Source organism: Calypte anna, chromosome 4A (genome assembly GCF_003957555.1).
Source record: "Calypte anna isolate BGI_N300 chromosome 4A, bCalAnn1_v1.p, whole genome shotgun sequence".
NCBI lineage: Eukaryota > Metazoa > Chordata > Aves > Apodiformes > Trochilidae > Calypte > Calypte anna.
In genome coordinates, this window is record NC_044248.1 from 6,304,717 (window position 1) to 6,322,085 (window position 17,369).

Here is a 17,369-nt window from a genome sequence, read left to right on the forward strand (position 1 = left end):
TAAGGGGATAGATGTGTTTGGACACACACACCTGTACACGTTTCCTATGATAAAACTATGTCCCAGCTGAGGGAAAAGCAGCTCCCTGAACTTATCTGACAGACTGTAAATTATGAGAGGTTTTTTTGCAGTTTTATATCTTGATTCCATGCCATAAAACTTAAATAGTTTTATCATTGAAAAGAAAGGTCATTTTAACCACAACGAAAGAAAGCTTCTCCATGTTTTATGTATTTTCAACTTTATTTGCAATTCATTTTTAATCTCTGTTGGTTTCCATTAGAGTGGAAATTGCAAAGCCCTTTACCCTGATTGAAACTTGAAGTTAATATCCCCTAAGCCTTGCATGAGTCCTCTTTTTAAATGTATTTTATTTGTATTAACATTTATGTAAAAACATTTCAGGGGGCCAGACCATTAGGAGTGATTCTGGCATAGTCTGTCTTAGGCTAGCCAGAGCTTCTTAAGAAATAAATTTAAATCAAGGTTACTATTTAAAATGCAAAAAGGCTCATGGCAGACAGCTACCATGGAGCTGCAATTGTAAATAACAACAAGTTTGTCACCACCACAGATTATATCAGCAGATACTTGAATGAGAAGCCTGAGCAAAACTCTGAATATTACAGTATGAGTATTACAGAATATTACAGTAAGGCAAAGTCATATCCACTGATTGTGGAGTTTCACAGGGGTTATCTACATCATCTTTTTTTTTTTTAAGTAACATGCATGCTTTGGCATAACCTACCCTCACCTTGGGCTGGGTTTGCACTGCAGGTGAACCCACAGACTGTGTCACTTGTGGATGTCACCCTGTGCTGCCTGGGTGCTCCTTGCCCAAAGAAGCCCCTCTGGTGCAGTGTCTGGGCAACCCAGCTGGTAGCCCCAGGGCACCGTGCAGCCCACACAGCTTAGGGACCACCCAAATATACATTTACTGCCTATGTGGGCTGAGGTCAGTATGATGCACGTGGGTCAGATGGCTCCATCTCTGCAATTTGAGTACTTGAGTACTGTGTTCGGTTCTGGGCCCCTCAGTTCAGGAAGGATATTGAGGTCCTCGAACAGGTCCAAAGGAGGGCAACCAGGCTGGTGAAGGGACTCGAACACAGATCCTATGAGGAGAGGCTGAGGGAGCTGGGGCTGTTCAGCCTGAAGAAGAGGAGGCTCAGGGGAGACCTCATCACTCTCTACAACTACCTGAAAGGAGGTTGAAACCAGGGGGGGGTTGGTCTCTTTTGCCAGGCAACTCTCAGCAAGACAAGAGGGCAGGGTCTTAAATTGTGCCAGGAGAAGTTCAGATTGGATATTAGAAAGAATTTTTTCATGGAAAGGGTGATCAGACATTGGAACGGGCTGCCTGGGGAGGTGGTGGACTCTTCGTCCCTGGAGACATTTAAAAAGCGACTCGATATGGCACTCAGTGCCATAGTCTAGTGACTGTGGCGGTAGTTGATAAAGGGTTGGACTCGATGATCTCTGAGGTCCCTTCCAACCCAGCCTATTCTATGATTCTATGATTCTATGATTCTATGATTCTATGAATTTGCTGCCTGGTGGCATCTTCGTGCAGGGAAGATCATCCAGACTGGGGGCTTCCAAGGGTGACTCTACCACCCTGTGATTCAGGGTTAGGTGGGCCTTGTTGGTAAGATGAGATCAAGGCAAACTGAAGTAAAAATGAAGTTAAATTGGCTGCTAAACACTCTGTGACCTTCAGGCCACCCAGGAATGCTCAGGTATATTCTTTGGAGACTTCACAGAGATCACCTTGTAGCATCACACGAACGCAGAACAAAATCAAAGTAAAGCAAATCCTTACTGGCCTAAGGTCAGTTTTTCCTACTGAAGAGTGGCAAGTTTACTGACAGCTACAGCTTCTTCCTGCTGTTCCCCAGAGGAATCCAGAGGAACAAACACTTCCCAGACAGAACAGATTTTTTTAAGAAGTCAAATTATTGTTGCAAGAATGTAAGTGAGAAAAATATCTTCAAGGCCAGATATAAACACAGCTCACATGATTTCAACGGAGCTATGCCCAGCTACATGAGGCCCAAATTTTCTTCTTAATGATAAGCAGGAGTATGGATGATGCTCTATTAAAAGGCAGCAATGAATGAGTTATCAGACACCAGACCTCATTTGCACTGTACTGGAAACACTTCAGGAATTGTGCTGATTTCATCCATTTTAATCTCCCATGAAAGAACTGATTTGCAACATGAAACAGCAGGGCACAATTACTGGAGAAGAGCAGAGTCTGAAAAATCAACTTGAAATAACCTGTTTTTACATCAGCAGAGCAATGTAATCCCTGATATTACTGATGTTGTTTTACTGATGAAGAAACAGAAGCATGTAGATATTTCTGATTGAGGAATAGAAATCAGATCTCTGAAAATGAAACTCTGTGCCCTCTTTTTATTATTTCTTTCTCTCTGGGGTTGTTATTTAAAGGTTTGATTTAATCAGGAAGAGGAATACTTAAAAAAACCTCATGCTGTTACCCAAAAGCAGACGTTACATAAATTTAATTCTATTTTTTTTTATCTTCCTGGCTCCCATGTCCTGCATCTGACATTAACCATAACATTCACACATGTGACTCAGCTGAGCCAAAATCTCCTTTTTCTACTCCAGTACAAATATAGAAGCAATACTGTTGAAGTAATAGCTTTGAGGTAGACTCCCTCCATGAGAACAGGATTTTTCTCAGAACAGCCACACTCAGGGAAGGATGCTGATTTCAGGGCCAGATTTTTATCTCCTGTGCTGACAAATTAAAGCACCAGTGTGGAGGAGACCACCAGGGTTGACATGAGATGCTGGCAGTCCCAGGGGCTGGGGACGTGTGTTCACATGGGTGGCATTTTGAAATGCACTTGAAGCTTCAAAGCTCCTGTGCCATTTCTAAAACGCCTCAGGCTTTCAGATGTTGAAGCTCCACTCCTTCTCAGTCAGGCTGAAGCTTTTAAATGCATTTATAGTTTGTGCCAACACAACGCAGCCTCCTAAGAGTCACATCTCAGTGAGATTCATCTTCACAGCCACAGCCTCTCCCTTCAGTTTGACTCTTTCTTTTCAGGTTGAGCCTCTTTCTTTGGTACTCCTGAACATGCCAGTGGTACCAAGGGTCAGAAGATGGAAGCCTTGCAGCTAAACCTGAGCAGTGCATAGTGCAGCCCTCTATGAACATAGTCCTGCAGGAGAACCAGCAGGATATGCATGGCTACAAGTTGCTTGGGCATTGACCCATCTCAGATGTGCACATCCTGAGTAGGTGTGGTGCTCAGCACTGCTTCTCCAGATGGTCCTGGAACCAGGACCATCTTCAGAAACTCTAGGCTACAGCAGCTTATCCTGCTCCCATTGGTATGCCACAGGTTTTATGGTTCATTCAGCTGGACTTAAGCATCCAGTCCCCCCTAAGATGCATTTTCTGTATGTGAAAAGTCATATGAAAAAAATGGAAACTTGTAGGAACATTTATAAATTAACCCCTAGGTCTTAGCACCAGAACTGTGCAGTTATCTCTTGAAGGTTCTCAACTTGAGAGCTGTAGTGGGTTTTTTCAGGGCTGGTATTACCTGAGCTCTGTTCTGCTGCTCCTGGGAGCACAGCTTGGCTGGCACAGAGCCCTTCAGAGATTCCTGCTTTTATGCCACAACATATAAACTCCCAGTAATAAAGTTCAGAGTGGTTTAGGATAATTAAATTCATAGCATGGGGCTTTTACATCTTCTGAATGTCATATAAATAAAAACTAATTGGTCCTCCACAGTCTTGTCAGACCTGCATACCTACTAAAATCTTGAAGTTAGAAAATTTATCTTTATCCCACCTTTGCAGATTCCAGTGTGTCAGGGACTGGTTACAATACAACCTGGATTAAAGCATCACAGTGGTCAGCAGGTCTCTTCTAGCTGGGGATTTGCCCATGTGGACCAAATTTCCAGTTCTCTTGGAAAAGCTAATGGCTTGCTGTGTTGCACAGCAGTGCAGAGCAATCCTGTGTACACTTCAAAATATTGCTAACTTAACTATGGATGTCTGGAGTATGAAAAAATTGACTCATGTCAAGCCCTGGACAGATGTCCCCTTCCATGTCCAGCAGAAATGGAAAAAAGAAGTTGCCACTCAGCTGAACATGGCTGCTCCCTGCTCTTCTGGCAGAGAAGGTTATGGGAGATTTCCCCAGCTTGCTTCAGGGAAAATCAACCAGCTTAGTCCTGTACAAGCATTTAAATTGCTCCTTTGGTATTTGCCTAGTCTGATGTAGAATGCAGTCCCTGGCTGGATTCCTACTTATCCGCAGGGTTTCCAGAAAGGCACATTGCCTGGGTGATATAATTTGATGAATTTCCAGAGGAAAACAATGTGCTATGGGGAGGAATGTCCCTTTCAGGGTCTGGAAGCTTTCTCCTCTCCATTATTATCTTTCTAAAGGGTGAGCACTGTTCTTTGTTACAATACGTTGCTACCAAGGGCACAACCGGGTGAAAGAGAATCCATCTGTAGCGGGAGGAGCCCTTCTTGCTCCTAGGGCTGATCCTGAGGCCTCGGGGTTTAGCCCATTCCTGGACGATGTCCTAGGGCTGTTCCTGGGGCTCCGGGATCTACCCCTTCTTGCCTGCTCCTGAGGCTCCTCGAGCTGTGGGCTTCTCCATCCTCACTGAAGAGTGAGAGCTCTCTCCGTGGGTGTCAGCTGCTCTCTTATTGGCCCCCTGCTCCTGCACATGCTCAGGAGGGAGGCCAGACACAGGTGAACCCACACCCACTCATCAATAACTCAGGGCACCTGGTCCTGTCTCACTACATCCATCTTCAGAGATATTTGTGATTTAATAAAGAACATTTACCTTGAGGGGATGAGAACTAAGCCATTCCTGGGGACTGGAACATATTCAGCCAGAAAGCCAGCAAAGTGCCCAAAGTTATTCTTGCTGTGTTTATCCTGAGCTCACTTTTTGGCTGGTCCCCATCACTCACCCCTGTGCTGTCCTGATGGGAGCTCTTCATGGACTTCTGCTCCCAAGGCTCAGGTATGAACACAAATGAGAACAAGACACAAAGCAGACAAAGCCTATGACTTCTGTTCTTGTTTCTCCTCATCTGCCTTGCAATCTGACATTTTCTTTTTGTGCCCTTTTGTTTTTGGCTCTTTCCATGCCATCCAAAATGGTTTTCCCCAATCTGTTCTCCATTTTTCTTCTACCATCACCAGGTTGGTTATGGAGAAGGAGCTGAGATAGTAGATGGCAATTCTCCTGGTAAGGGCTGGAGAGGAAGAGGAGGAGGACATCTGCCTGAAAGGCACTCTATGGGAGATGGACACACTGCTCTAGGCATCCTTGTATCTTTAGATGTACATACTTCCACCTGCTGAACTCCAGTTCAGATTCATAACTGACCCTGAAAATTGCAGGTCACCCCTGAAGACAGCTTGTGATTTATGCCTCCTATCTCTCTCTATTTTTTTTCTTATTATTTATTATTTTTTTTTTTTTAAGAAAACTTTTTAAAGAAGCATGCACCTGAGTTGTAGAGACACTTGTATCCTGAGTCTCCCAGGTTAAATTCTGGCCATTTTTTCACTACATTGTAAGCAAACCTATTATTTTCTCCATGTTAATTGCTGACTGTAAGCAACTGGCCTGGCTTCTTGGCTCTCTGTCAAGATAAAGTCTGTCAGGTTTCATTTATCTGTGTGTTCTGGATACAGCTGGCAGTGAAACTGCTTTGCCTGCCAGTCCTCATGTTAAAATTCCCCCCAGCTGAGTCAGACTATCTCACTGATACACGCACTGACCAGATTCTAGGGCATCTTTAATAAGAATAAAAAAACCCTTTCCTAAAAATGAGGATGGATAAAACTAGAAAGAGAGGCCATGTAACAAGTCAGATACTGAGAAATAAAATTACTCCCACTCTGATATTTTCAATATCAAACACATTGAACTTCTGGTCTTGATTATTATTGTGTTTTCCATGGAGGTTGGAGATGGGGTTGAAGAATCTGACTGCAATGTGGTGATGAAGGAGACTGTTCAACCATGACTGAGCACAAAAGTGAGGGAATAAGACCATTAAATGTCAGCATTTCTAATGAGACCTTTAAAGATTGTTCTCTCAGAATTATTTAGCTGATGTTCCAGCTGGCTGACTGAACCCTTTGGGCATCATCAGCCATTCTGGGGCTGGGAATCAAAAGTTTAGACTGCTAAAAAAAGTGTCAGGTCACTCTCTCCTTCTTACACAAGGGAAGTAAAGACAATGGAAAACCATGAGTAGACTGCTGGATTGTGTAACTAACTCAGGGTGTGTGGTGGCACCTGGCTGGGGTCTTGACTCCTTAGGATGAGGCATGATCCTAAAGTTGGAGCTCAGGAAGTACAGCATGGTCTCCAGAACACAAAACAAGCTGGGAGATGCTTAAACCCATGACCAACCATGGTGAATGATCAGTGTAAAGTATCACAGAGTATAAAGAGCATAAAAATCATGCCACTGCTTCTGAGGCTTGGTAAAAAAGGTGGTGCTGGGAAACTGAAGGTTTGGACCCCTCAGACAATGTGGACACAACTGATTTTTGTGGATCATATTTTGAGGGGGGAAAGACAGGTGTAGCTAGTGAGATTTCAAGCTTATTGCTGAAGGTCTCTTTCTCTCTTCCTCTCATCCTGACTTCTTACCTCCTTCTCCACCTTGTTTCTGCTCCCACAGCTCTCCTGGATGGGAAAGCTGGGGAAGGGCTGTACATCTCACGGTGAGGATGCAAGGTAGAGATGGGAGGTTGCACAGGGCTTTGCTGTTGGAGATCCTGAGGGTTTACAGACTGTCTTGGTCTGCACCATTGCCAGTACTGCAGACAGACAAGGCCCAGGAGCATCCCTGCTTCATGTCTGAATCTTCTTTTACACAATGAAGTTCAAACACTTCTCCTTTTCAAACCATTGTGTGTACATGTTGGAGTGAAGTCAAAGCTGGCAAGGAAAGGCAAAAGTAAAAGCACAGCCAGGGTAACTTGTGACTAAGAATTACTGGCTTTTGATGCAGCTTTTACTTATGACAGATTCATGGGAAGTCTTCTAGGATTGTTTCAAAACAAAAGCAATTAGGAAATTTCAGAATTAAGATCTGCAACGCTGGACAAGGGAGGAAGATTGGAGCATACACCAGGAAGTCTCAAAACTTGATTCCTAAGCTTAAAAAAAAATCTAATGACATAGTCTGAGTATATTAGTTATTAAATAAGATTTCCTAAGGGTATGTTCTCAAAGTAGATCATAGAATCCCAGAACAGTCTGAGCTGGAAGGGACTTTTAAATGTCTCATCCAGCTCCCCCTGCACGGAACAAGGGTGTCTTCAACTGGATCAGAGCCCTTTCCAGCCTGACCTTGAATGTTTCCTACCATCTCCCTGGGCAAACTGTGCCAATATTTAACCACCCTGACTGCCTGATTTTCATGGCCCTCCTCTGGAGTTGCTCCAACAGCTCCATGTCCTCTCTGTGACCGAGTATTCCAGAACTGGACACAGAACTCCAGGTAGGGCCTCATGAGAGCAGAGTGGAGGGAGAGAATCCCCTCTGCTGACCTGCTGGCCATCTTCTTTTGATGCTTCTTTTAATTCTTTAGATCTGTCATCTTAAGATACTGCAATAAAGTATAAGGTTCCAGAATAGGTTTTTTTTAATATTTTCCCAATCTGGAATGAATCAGGTGATCATTTGGGTTTATGTCCAATGGCAGTGATAAGGCTGCTTGTGCAAATCAAAATGACGGAACAAATGAATCTGCCACCCTCACTTAGATATCACTGCAGGTTAGAACAGATCAGCATGTCCATAGCCTTCCAATGAATGTCTTGGCATGACTCTTGCTCTATCCAGTGGATTTGGAATCTCCTGAAATTCAGTTTTCTAAACTTGGGATAACATTATTCTAATCCTCTGTTCATATCGTTCTCATTTTTATTTTTTGTGATGGTTTTGATGAAGATAATTGTTATGGTAGATGTTAATTAATAATGTTATAACAACATTACTATAGATGTTACTATAGATGATGCTCCACCACTCCTTAAGACCTCCAACTCCTAACTCAAATTTCTACTTATTTCTCCCTGTGCTTTCTCCTTCCTACATTGGTTCTCCAACAGCAATGCCCCAGATATCTAAGGCACATCCCTATCTCAACAACCTCAACAATCCCCTCACCTTCCCCAAATGACTTTTGTCCCAGCAGAAACACATCCCAAAATAATGAATTTCCTGTAGGCACATCAGAAGAACAATGAGGAGGTCTGGGAGCTGGAAACAGCTTCACCCATCAGTAAGTTCCTGGCCCAGCAGTGACAGGAGCAGCTGTGTTGAGGGTTTTAATTCTGATTTGTAAAAAATCATGGACAGAGGCAAAATCAGCAGTTGCTGAGATTACTTTTGCTTGGTTTACATGCAGCAGAGTGTGGGAACATGTAGCCTCCTGATTCAGACTTTCATCTAGCAAGGGGCAGGTTTAGGTCTGGTCCTTGATCCTTAGGTCATGTCTGCCTCTTATCCACCCACTCCATGTAAAATGTAAATGCAGTCCTGGGCATGAACTCCCTCCAAGCTGCTCCCTAAGTGCTTGGAGTTGTTCATCTCTGCAGAGAGCTTTGTTTTTAAGTCACTGCTCCAAGACCTATGAACATCCATGAGCTTTATTTAGGTGCTCTCAGTCTAACACCAGAGCAAATGTCACTGTGAAGTTTGTGCTTGTACCTAATGACTGCCCTGGAGTTCTCATCTGCTGCTCTGCTCTGATGTTAAAGCACTCACATGCTGATCCTCTCCTGGAGGTTGTTGTGCCTGACTCTCCTGAAAGGCTTCATCAGCTGACAGCAAAATTAATAGTTTGGTTTCTGTCAATTTGATACTTAATGTGAAAAGCAGAACATAGATCACCAAAAAGGATTTTGGAGCCCTGCTTGTTTCTCTGAAGCTACAAGAAACTCATGCTTTTTTTCCTGCAGTGCCATTGATACCAAGACAAATACAAAATGAGCTGCAAATAAATGTGATGATTTGGGGTTTTTAATCAGTCAGTGCCAATCAGTATCACCGAGAAGGTAATGGGAACTATTCTAGATTAATTTACTTTGCAACATCATTGAGTTTGAGATTGAGCCTAAGTTTCACTGTAAAAAAAGAGGTAGATTTTTTTTTTTACACAGATATTTTTCTGAATCCTCCCCCTCTATTTCTTCTTTTTCTCCCCACAGAAACCAGTGGACTCTGATTTCCTTGAATACCATAAAGTAGCTCTGAAGGAATGGATAACTCCAACCAAAAGCCTCACATGAGTCTGAGAACCCACCAAGGGAACTAAAAAAAAGTACTGCTTGACTTGCACAATCCCATTTGACCCATGACTCCCCCTCTGCTAATGCAACATTAATTTCAGACACCTTTGTGCATCAGGTACTGCAACTCCTCAGCATGCTGCTGTTTGTACAATGGTTTTTCTTTATTCTCTCAGCAGATAGCAGAACAGAGAAATCCAGTTTACATTCAACTGTTTATGAAAACACCTAAATGCTATCTATAAAATTTTAAACAATTTCCTTGCAGTCCAAGCCAGGCTTTAGAAAACTCAACCTGGTAGCACTTCTTCTCCATCCCTTCTCTGCAAGGAGCTCCCTGTTTCCCCCTGACTGCTTGGCAGGGTGAAGGAGTTACTTCTGCTGTGGCCACCAAATTTCCAACCAGGCTCTGAAGCTGTAGCTCTTTAGCAGGTACAGCAAGTCTCTGCTCCAGTTATTCAGGTTCATTTCCAACCATAAAGGGAAAATTTCAAAATGAAATTTAGGTGTAAACTGTGTCCAGCCTGTTCCTATGGGGACATCCTCCTAGCACCCAGAGAACTCCCTCCAGGAAGAGGGATTTTCTCCATAAAGCTAATAAAGGTTCCAAAGGCAAACTGAAATCTGCAACCAAATGACTTTGCATTGAAAAATACAGATTCTTTTTTTTTAACCTGTCAAAATTTTGTCCAAAAAAAGCTGGCATTCACCAGTTATGTCATTCTATAAGCTACTTAGAATACATATAGTCCAGTTCTGGGCCCCTCAGTTTAGGAAGGATATCGAGGTCCTGGAGCAGGTCCAAAGGAGGGCAACCAGGCTGCTGAAGGAACTCGAGCACAGATCCTATGAGGAGAGGCTGAGGGAGCTGGGGACATTCAGCCTGGAGAAGAGGAGGCTCAGGGGAGACCTCATCACTCTCTACAACTCCCTGAAAGGAGGTTGGAGCCAGGGGGGGGTTGGGCTCTTTTCCCAGCCAACTCTCAGCAAGACAAGAGGGCACGGTCTTAAGTTGTGCCAGGGGAGGTTTAGGTTGGAGATTAGAAAGAATTTCTTTACAGAAAGGGTGATCAGACATTGGAATGGGCTGCCCAGGGAAGTAGTGGATTCTCCGTGTCTGGAGATATTTAAAAAGAGACTGGATGTGGCACTCAGTGCCATGGGCTGGAAACTGCAGCGGGAGTGGATCAAGGGTTGGACTCGATGATCTCTGAAGTTCCTTCCAACCCAGCCAATTCTATGATTCTATGATATATAGTGACCAGCAAAACATCCAGCCTGACAGACTTTCCTCTATGCTTCCTACATGGATTCTGGTAATGCAGATCCCTGGATGTGTACCTGTGCACCACAGGGTCACACTCAGTGCATGCTCATAGTCATCTCCATGTGACTGGAGTGCCCTAAGCTGCACGAATTGTCTCATTCTTATTTATTTTTTCCAGATCCAAGCATGTTTGTGTTGCTTTACATTACAAGTTTTGCCATCTACACAAGTGAACAGCCTCTTCAAAACCAGTTCAAAGGAGAAAATTACTCCACCAGATACATCTGTAGCATCCCTGGTTTGCCAGGTCCTGCAGGTCCTCCCGGAGCCAATGGATCCCCTGGACCTCACGGACGCATTGGTCTTCCAGGAAGAGATGGAAGAGATGGCAGGAAGGGAGAAAAAGGTGAAAAAGGGAGTGCAGGTATTGAATATTTGTGTAACCTAGCACAGTAGTACAACAAAATAAGACTTTTCCTATATATATACATATATATATATATATATAATGAATGTGTGTGTATGTGCAACAAAATAAGACCTTTCCTATATATATACATATATATATAATGAATGTGTGTGTATGTGCCTGTTTGATTTTCAGTGTGATGCATGTATATACACTGAAAGAAAATATGAAGATACATATTTTAGACATGTCTAATATGGACCCACTGAAATGGAGGTAATTAAATGTAAATGCATATAGACTTCCTGCATATAGGTGCAAAGAAAAATAGTTTGGGAAAAATGAAGTTTGTGTGGTGTCCAATAGCCTTGTTTGTGCCATGAGCCAGGAGTTAGACTGGCAGAGATTTAGGATCCCACTAAAAATGCTCAAAAGAGGAGATATTTGGTGGACAAGTATTATTATATAGGCAGCTTGGCCCATAGTTCCATCAGCAATGGGCTGATGACCTATAAATTCTTCACTGATTACCTATAAATTCTTCAAGAAGAAAAGGAGGAATACAATAATAATTTTAAAAAGACCCCTGAGCTGCAGAGCCCAGTCCTCTGTTCTGACTTGACATTCCTCTCACAAACTTACTAAAAGATTTTGGAAGCATTTTTTGAGTGTTTTGAAATTCTGACCATGTTTTTCTTGTTTGTTCAGGCACACACAGTAGCCCACACAATCATTTTCTGAGGTGATATGTGCAAGGATTAACTAACTTAACATGTTTTTGAAGGTCTGAGAGGAAAGACTGGGGCAGTAGGACCAACTGGAGAGAAAGGAGACCAAGGTCAGTCTGGTAAAAAAGGACCTGGAGGACTGACTGGTGCCAAAGGTGAAATAGGTCCAGCTGGACCTCCTGGACCTAAGGGAGATAAAGGAGACCGAGGAGAACCAGGAGCACCAGGGGTCTGTAAATGTGGACAGATCGTGCTGAAATCTGCCTTCTCTGTTGGCATCACCACCAGCTACCCAGAGGAAAGACTGCCCATCGTGTTCAACAAAGTACTCTTCAACGAGGGGGAGCATTACAACCCTTCCACGGGGAAGTTTATTTGTGCCATCCCAGGGATTTATTATTTTTCTTACGACATCACCTTAGCAAACAAACACCTTGCAATTGGGCTGGTTCACAACGGGAAGTACCGGATAAAGACTTTTGATGCCAACACGGGCAACCACGACGTGGCTTCGGGCTCCACAGTGATCTACCTTCAGCCAGAGGATGAAGTGTGGCTTGAGATCTTCTACACTGACCAAAATGGTCTCTTTTCTGATCCAACGTGGGCAGACAGTTTGTTTTCTGGTTTCCTCTTGTATGTTGATACAGATTACCTTGATGCTTTATCAAATGATGATGAGCTCTGAAGCAGGTGACATCAAAGGACATTCGAACTGGACATCCTGACACAGGATTTTATCTAGCTAGGTGAGGGACACAAAGCTGGAAAACACATAAATAATGTGGGAGTTTCTTTTTGCTTGAAGAGGAACCAAATCTGAGCTCATGAGAATCTAACCTGGATTTTTTTTATGAACAGGAGGGTTATCAAAAGCAACCGTGATTAACAAGAGACCATCACTCCAGGACTGCCTCCTCCTGAAAGTCATGTTTATAAAACTATTTAAACAAATTTAAGATACTGTACATTGGATTTTATATAAAATACATTAAGTTGCAATGTAGAATGGATATTTTGTATATGACACTAAAGTAAAATTGAACAATTTATGGCAGTATCATCTTTGGTCATTCTAAGACAGGAAATACATTAAAAACAGATAAAATATTGATCCTAAAAAAGGAGAGGAATAAAATGAGAATGTCTGCTTAGGGGTGCAGCTGAACAGGTCACAAGGACAGTCCTATCTGATATTAACACCACTAAATTATATTCTTAATTAACTAATAAGTACACGAAGATTTATACTGAAGACTGCCAAATGACAGCCATAAAAGAACAGAATAAAGTTATTACTCACATAAAATACTTTAAAACTGGGAAATCTGAAAACTCACAGACAAACAATCATTATTCAATGTATTTCCAGTGTAACTCCAAGTGGGTTTGCTATTCTTTCAATAATATTCAGTATCTTTAGGAGAAATGTGGCAGAAAATACAAACTTTTTGCTGAAGAAAACTGTGGATGCCAAAAAAACTGATAGAACAATAACCCATAAAAAGAATAAATTATATGTAACAAACTACATCACATTATTAAAGCAGACTTATATCCCAATATGGCCAAACGCAATGAAATAAATGTATGTCATAAACAGGATGAAAGACTGCATTTAGGAAATCAGTGGACTTTGAAAAGATACCCAGGAATTAGTGGATAATCAGCTTAATATGAATCATCAGAACAGGCTGTAGCTACAGCCCTTTGGATATATGATAAATGGAATTACAAGTATGAATGTATAGTAGTTACTTATGTTCAAAAACTTACTCAAAAATTGCAAAAAAAAAGTTCATTATTCTACCCATTCATATTCCACAAGAGCTGTAACAAGTTCAATTTCTTCTTCTTGTCAATGTGCTTAAGAGGTGATTTGATCAAAGCCTGCAAGTAACCATCTGAAGATAAAATTTCTTGGCACTTCCTTCTATCAGATAGGAGCACAGCAAGATCCATAGGGGATAAAGTGGAATTCCCATGAAATGAGGAACCCATTTTACCCGTGGCAGTAGTCGAGCATTGTAAAAAGTGCCTAGGAACACCATGAGCTTTCCAGCACTCAACACCTTTCAGTCAAGACTGGCAATCTTTAATCAGGTGTCCTCTCATTAAAAAAAAATTAAATTCTTAACATTTTCATCCCAGATGCTGTTTTTAGCAGCTATTTGGATAGTCCCAAATGCTAAAGGTCCGTGTTGCTCAACAGATCCCACTTTACAAACAACCTGGAGGGAAAGTCCTTGGGGTTTTTTTTCTCTGTAGTTAATTAAGAAAAATTACAACCAAATAAAACCACACAAAAATACCACTCAGGCTGCAAGATGAGTGTAACAGTTATGTATGGAACACCCCCCAATGCATCTGTACCTCTGCCCTCCCTTCCCCTTGCATTAACACTCACCTTTGCATCCTTGATTGCTGTGAACAGTTTCCAAGTCCTGTTCACAAATCAAACTGCCAGAGCCTGAACAACCCTTATTTTATTTGACAGTGAGAGATGTGCAGTGGAAGGCAAAACTGGATTATTTTTCTAACTAGACGCCGAATTTATTACGGTGACACAAGGGCTGCTTCCTGTGAAAAATGCAGAGGAGAAGACTTGGAGATTCAGTTTATCACTGTGCTGTAAAATCACTTTATCCAGCTGCAAATAAAGCACAATGTGAGTGTAAAATGCAGCCCAGTCATCATTTACAACAAGGATTGATGCCAGTGCTTCACAGCCCCCTGTGCCTACAGGAGCCACAAGGAACCCCATGTGGTGCTACAGGCTGGGGACAGAGTGGCTGAAAGCAGCCAGGCAGAAAGGGACCTGGGAGTCTGGATTGACAGGAAGCTGAACATGAGCCAGCAGTGTGCCCAGGTGGCCAAGAAGGCCAATGGCATCCTGGGCTGGATCAGGAACAGCGTGGCCAGCAGGTCCAGGGAAGGGATTCTCCCCCTGTGCTCAGCCCTGGGGAGGCCACACCTCGAGTCCTGTGTCCAGTTCTGGGCCCCTCAGAAGGAAGGATATCGAGGTCCTGGAGCAGGTCCAAAGGAGGGCAACCAGGCTGCTGAAGGGACTCGAGCACAGATCCTATGAAGAGAGGCTGAGGGAGCTGGGGCTGTTCAGCCTGAAGAAGAGGAGGCTCAGGGGAGACCTCATCACTCTCTACAACTCCCTGAAAGGAGGTTGGAGCCAGGGGGGGGTTGGTCCCTTTTCCCAGACGACTTTCAACAAGACAAGAGGGCAGGGTCTTAAGTTGTGCCAGGGGAAGTTTAGGTTAAATATTAGAAAGAATTTCTTTACAGAAAGGGTGATCAGACATTGGAATGGGCTGCCCAGGGAAGTAGTGGATTCTCCGTGTCTGGAGATATTTAAAAAGAGACTGGATGTGGCACTCAGTGCCATGGTCTAGCAACCGCAACGGTGGTTCAAGGGTTGGACTCGATGATCTCTGAGGTCCCTTCCAACCCAGCCAATTCTGTGATTCCATGAATATCAGCATTGCTCACTGCAGTCTGCAAAAAACTTCCATGGGACAGGAGAGGCAACCACGTCAGGTCTGTGAGTTCCAGGAAACATAATTCAACAAATGTAGGATTGGATTTATAGTGTATATTATGCAAGAGAAGCAACTAATAGATTTATTTAATTACATGAGTTTTGTAAAGATAAATACAGGATTAGGTTCGTGGCATTTCCATCGATAGAAAGTTTATGATAGGAATAACAGATTTTTTAGTTGAAAGATTTCATACCAAGTTGGAAATTGTTCTGTAAAGCCAAAGCTCAGAAAAGAGTATGACCAATTTTTTTCAGACTTTATAAAAACATATTTGGTAGTTACAATGAATTCTGACACGAAACATTTTTCACTATTATATAGAGAAAAACATGGGGCTTTACAGGGCTTTACTTAATAAATACTTAGATTTATGTTTGCACAGTCATAGAAAAGTCATTTCAGCTTCCCTCAGTTTTCCCACTTGGATCCTGTTGTTATTTGAACAGCTTGAAATTTTGGCACAAACTGATAAAAGTTAGGAATTTTGTTGAATTATTCTGATAGGTTTTGACAAGAAGAATCTTTTTTCCTGCATATATGGACAATATACTTATACAAGTAGCATGAGTCCCTGCCCTCATTCAGGATCTAAAGACATTATTCTGAAGTCAATCATTGTTATTATTATGATTTTACTTGAAAATGGATCAACTATGATGACATGATATTTCATTAGGGGTATTCTTCTGTCTAAAATTGAATTTATATGGAAAATAACTTGTCTTGAAATCTTCCCATTATTGGCAACAGTAGGTGGGGAAGTCTGGTTTGCTTTCAGGATGTTGGGGGATATAACAAAGAGCAAGAGCTCTTTGGGATTAAATTTGAAACCAATAAAAAATTTCTACAGAGTATATTTGTCATTCTACACATACAAATTTAGGCAACCAGACCAAGTTAGTCAACTAGACTTTTTCTACAGTCATCAGAAAGAAATGAGTATCACCAAAAGAAACTTTTAGGAGAAAGAATCTTTGCTGCAGCACCAACTGATCAACTTTCTGATGCTGGAAGAACTCATACAAACCTGAGACCACCAGGAAACCTTCCAACAGTATTATAAAAATCAGTGTTCCTGAGATTTGTAAGTGTATATACACATATATATATATTTATTTGGGATATGTTTATGTAAATATACATATGTAAAAATAAAGTTACTTGAAAAAAAAAAAAGCTCCACAATCTTCTACTCATTCAGACTTTTATGAAAACATTATCTACAGTCTTCAAATCTTTTTATTTCTCCCCAACACCACTGCAGTGTTTTTGTGACAGGTAAAAATAAAAATCTGACAAGCAGCTTATTTTATTCACTATCAAGCAGGTTTCATTAGTTGGTACAGTTTCTTTAATACCTTATTTTTATTTATCTTCCACAGGTCACCCACTAGGTTCACTTCATATTTCTTCACTATGACATTTCCTGATTCTCTTTTAAGTAATAGGTTTAATTTGTCCACTGACAGGCAATTCATAACCAAGATAATATGCTGAAGTTGCACTAAGTAACTTGATTAGTAGAAACTTCAGTTTTTTGTGGAGATGTGGCTTAAATTATGTATGTATTTCAGTAGGTGATGAATCCCATCCAAAAACAATATCCTTTTATTAATTGATTAATTACCAGGAGAAAAATAGAGCTGAGAAAGCAATATTACACAGTCTCTCTCAATGACTAATACATTGCTTCTAAGATGCAATTTATTCCTTTAAATATAAAAATTTAGATTGCAGCTCACAGAGCATATAGAGGTTATATTAATTTTCATGTAACTACTTAAGCAAACACTGCAAACTGAGTTTATGTCAGTATTTCTGGATTTCAGAGGCATGATTCATTTTCCTGCTGCTATGAAGAAAAGTTCAAGAAGTTTGAGGTTTGTAGGACTCCAAGAACTCAAGAAATTCTCTGTTGCTGACACAGTTTTGTCCTAAGTGCATTCATCAGCCCAATTAATGAAAGTTAATACCTAAAGCAAAAGAAAAAATAATTATTATATTTGTATTTAATAGTAAATACCTACAAAAAAAATATGTCTTGGGTTATTTGGCATTTGGCTTA

At 41.6% G+C, this 17,369-nt stretch overlaps 1 protein-coding gene across 1 annotated transcript; it reads left to right on the forward strand.

The window, feature by feature from the left end:
- The first annotated feature begins 9,413 nt into the window (after positions 1 to 9,413).
- C1QTNF7 (C1q and TNF related 7) lies at positions 9,414 to 12,641 on the forward strand. Its single transcript, XM_008495475.2, has 3 exons — positions 9,414 to 9,464; positions 10,792 to 11,037; positions 11,807 to 12,641. The coding sequence occupies exons 2-3, from the start codon at positions 10,800 to 10,802 to the stop codon at positions 12,436 to 12,438; spliced, it is 870 nt and encodes a 289-aa protein (XP_008493697.1). The 5' UTR covers positions 9,414 to 9,464; positions 10,792 to 10,799; the 3' UTR covers positions 12,439 to 12,641.
- Positions 12,642 to 17,369: the final 4,728 nt, after the last annotated feature.

What these genes read in the sequence shown, in the direction of transcription:
- C1QTNF7 (XM_008495475.2), top strand. Translation starts at nt 10,800, where the DNA reads ATGTTTGTGTTGCTTTACATTACAAGTTTTGCCATCTACACAAGTGAA. An exon ending in AGGTGAAAAAGGGAGTGCAG is followed by an intron (nt 11,038 to 11,806) that starts GTATTGAATATT and finishes ATGTTTTTGAAG; the next exon opens with GTCTGAGAGGAAAGACTGGG.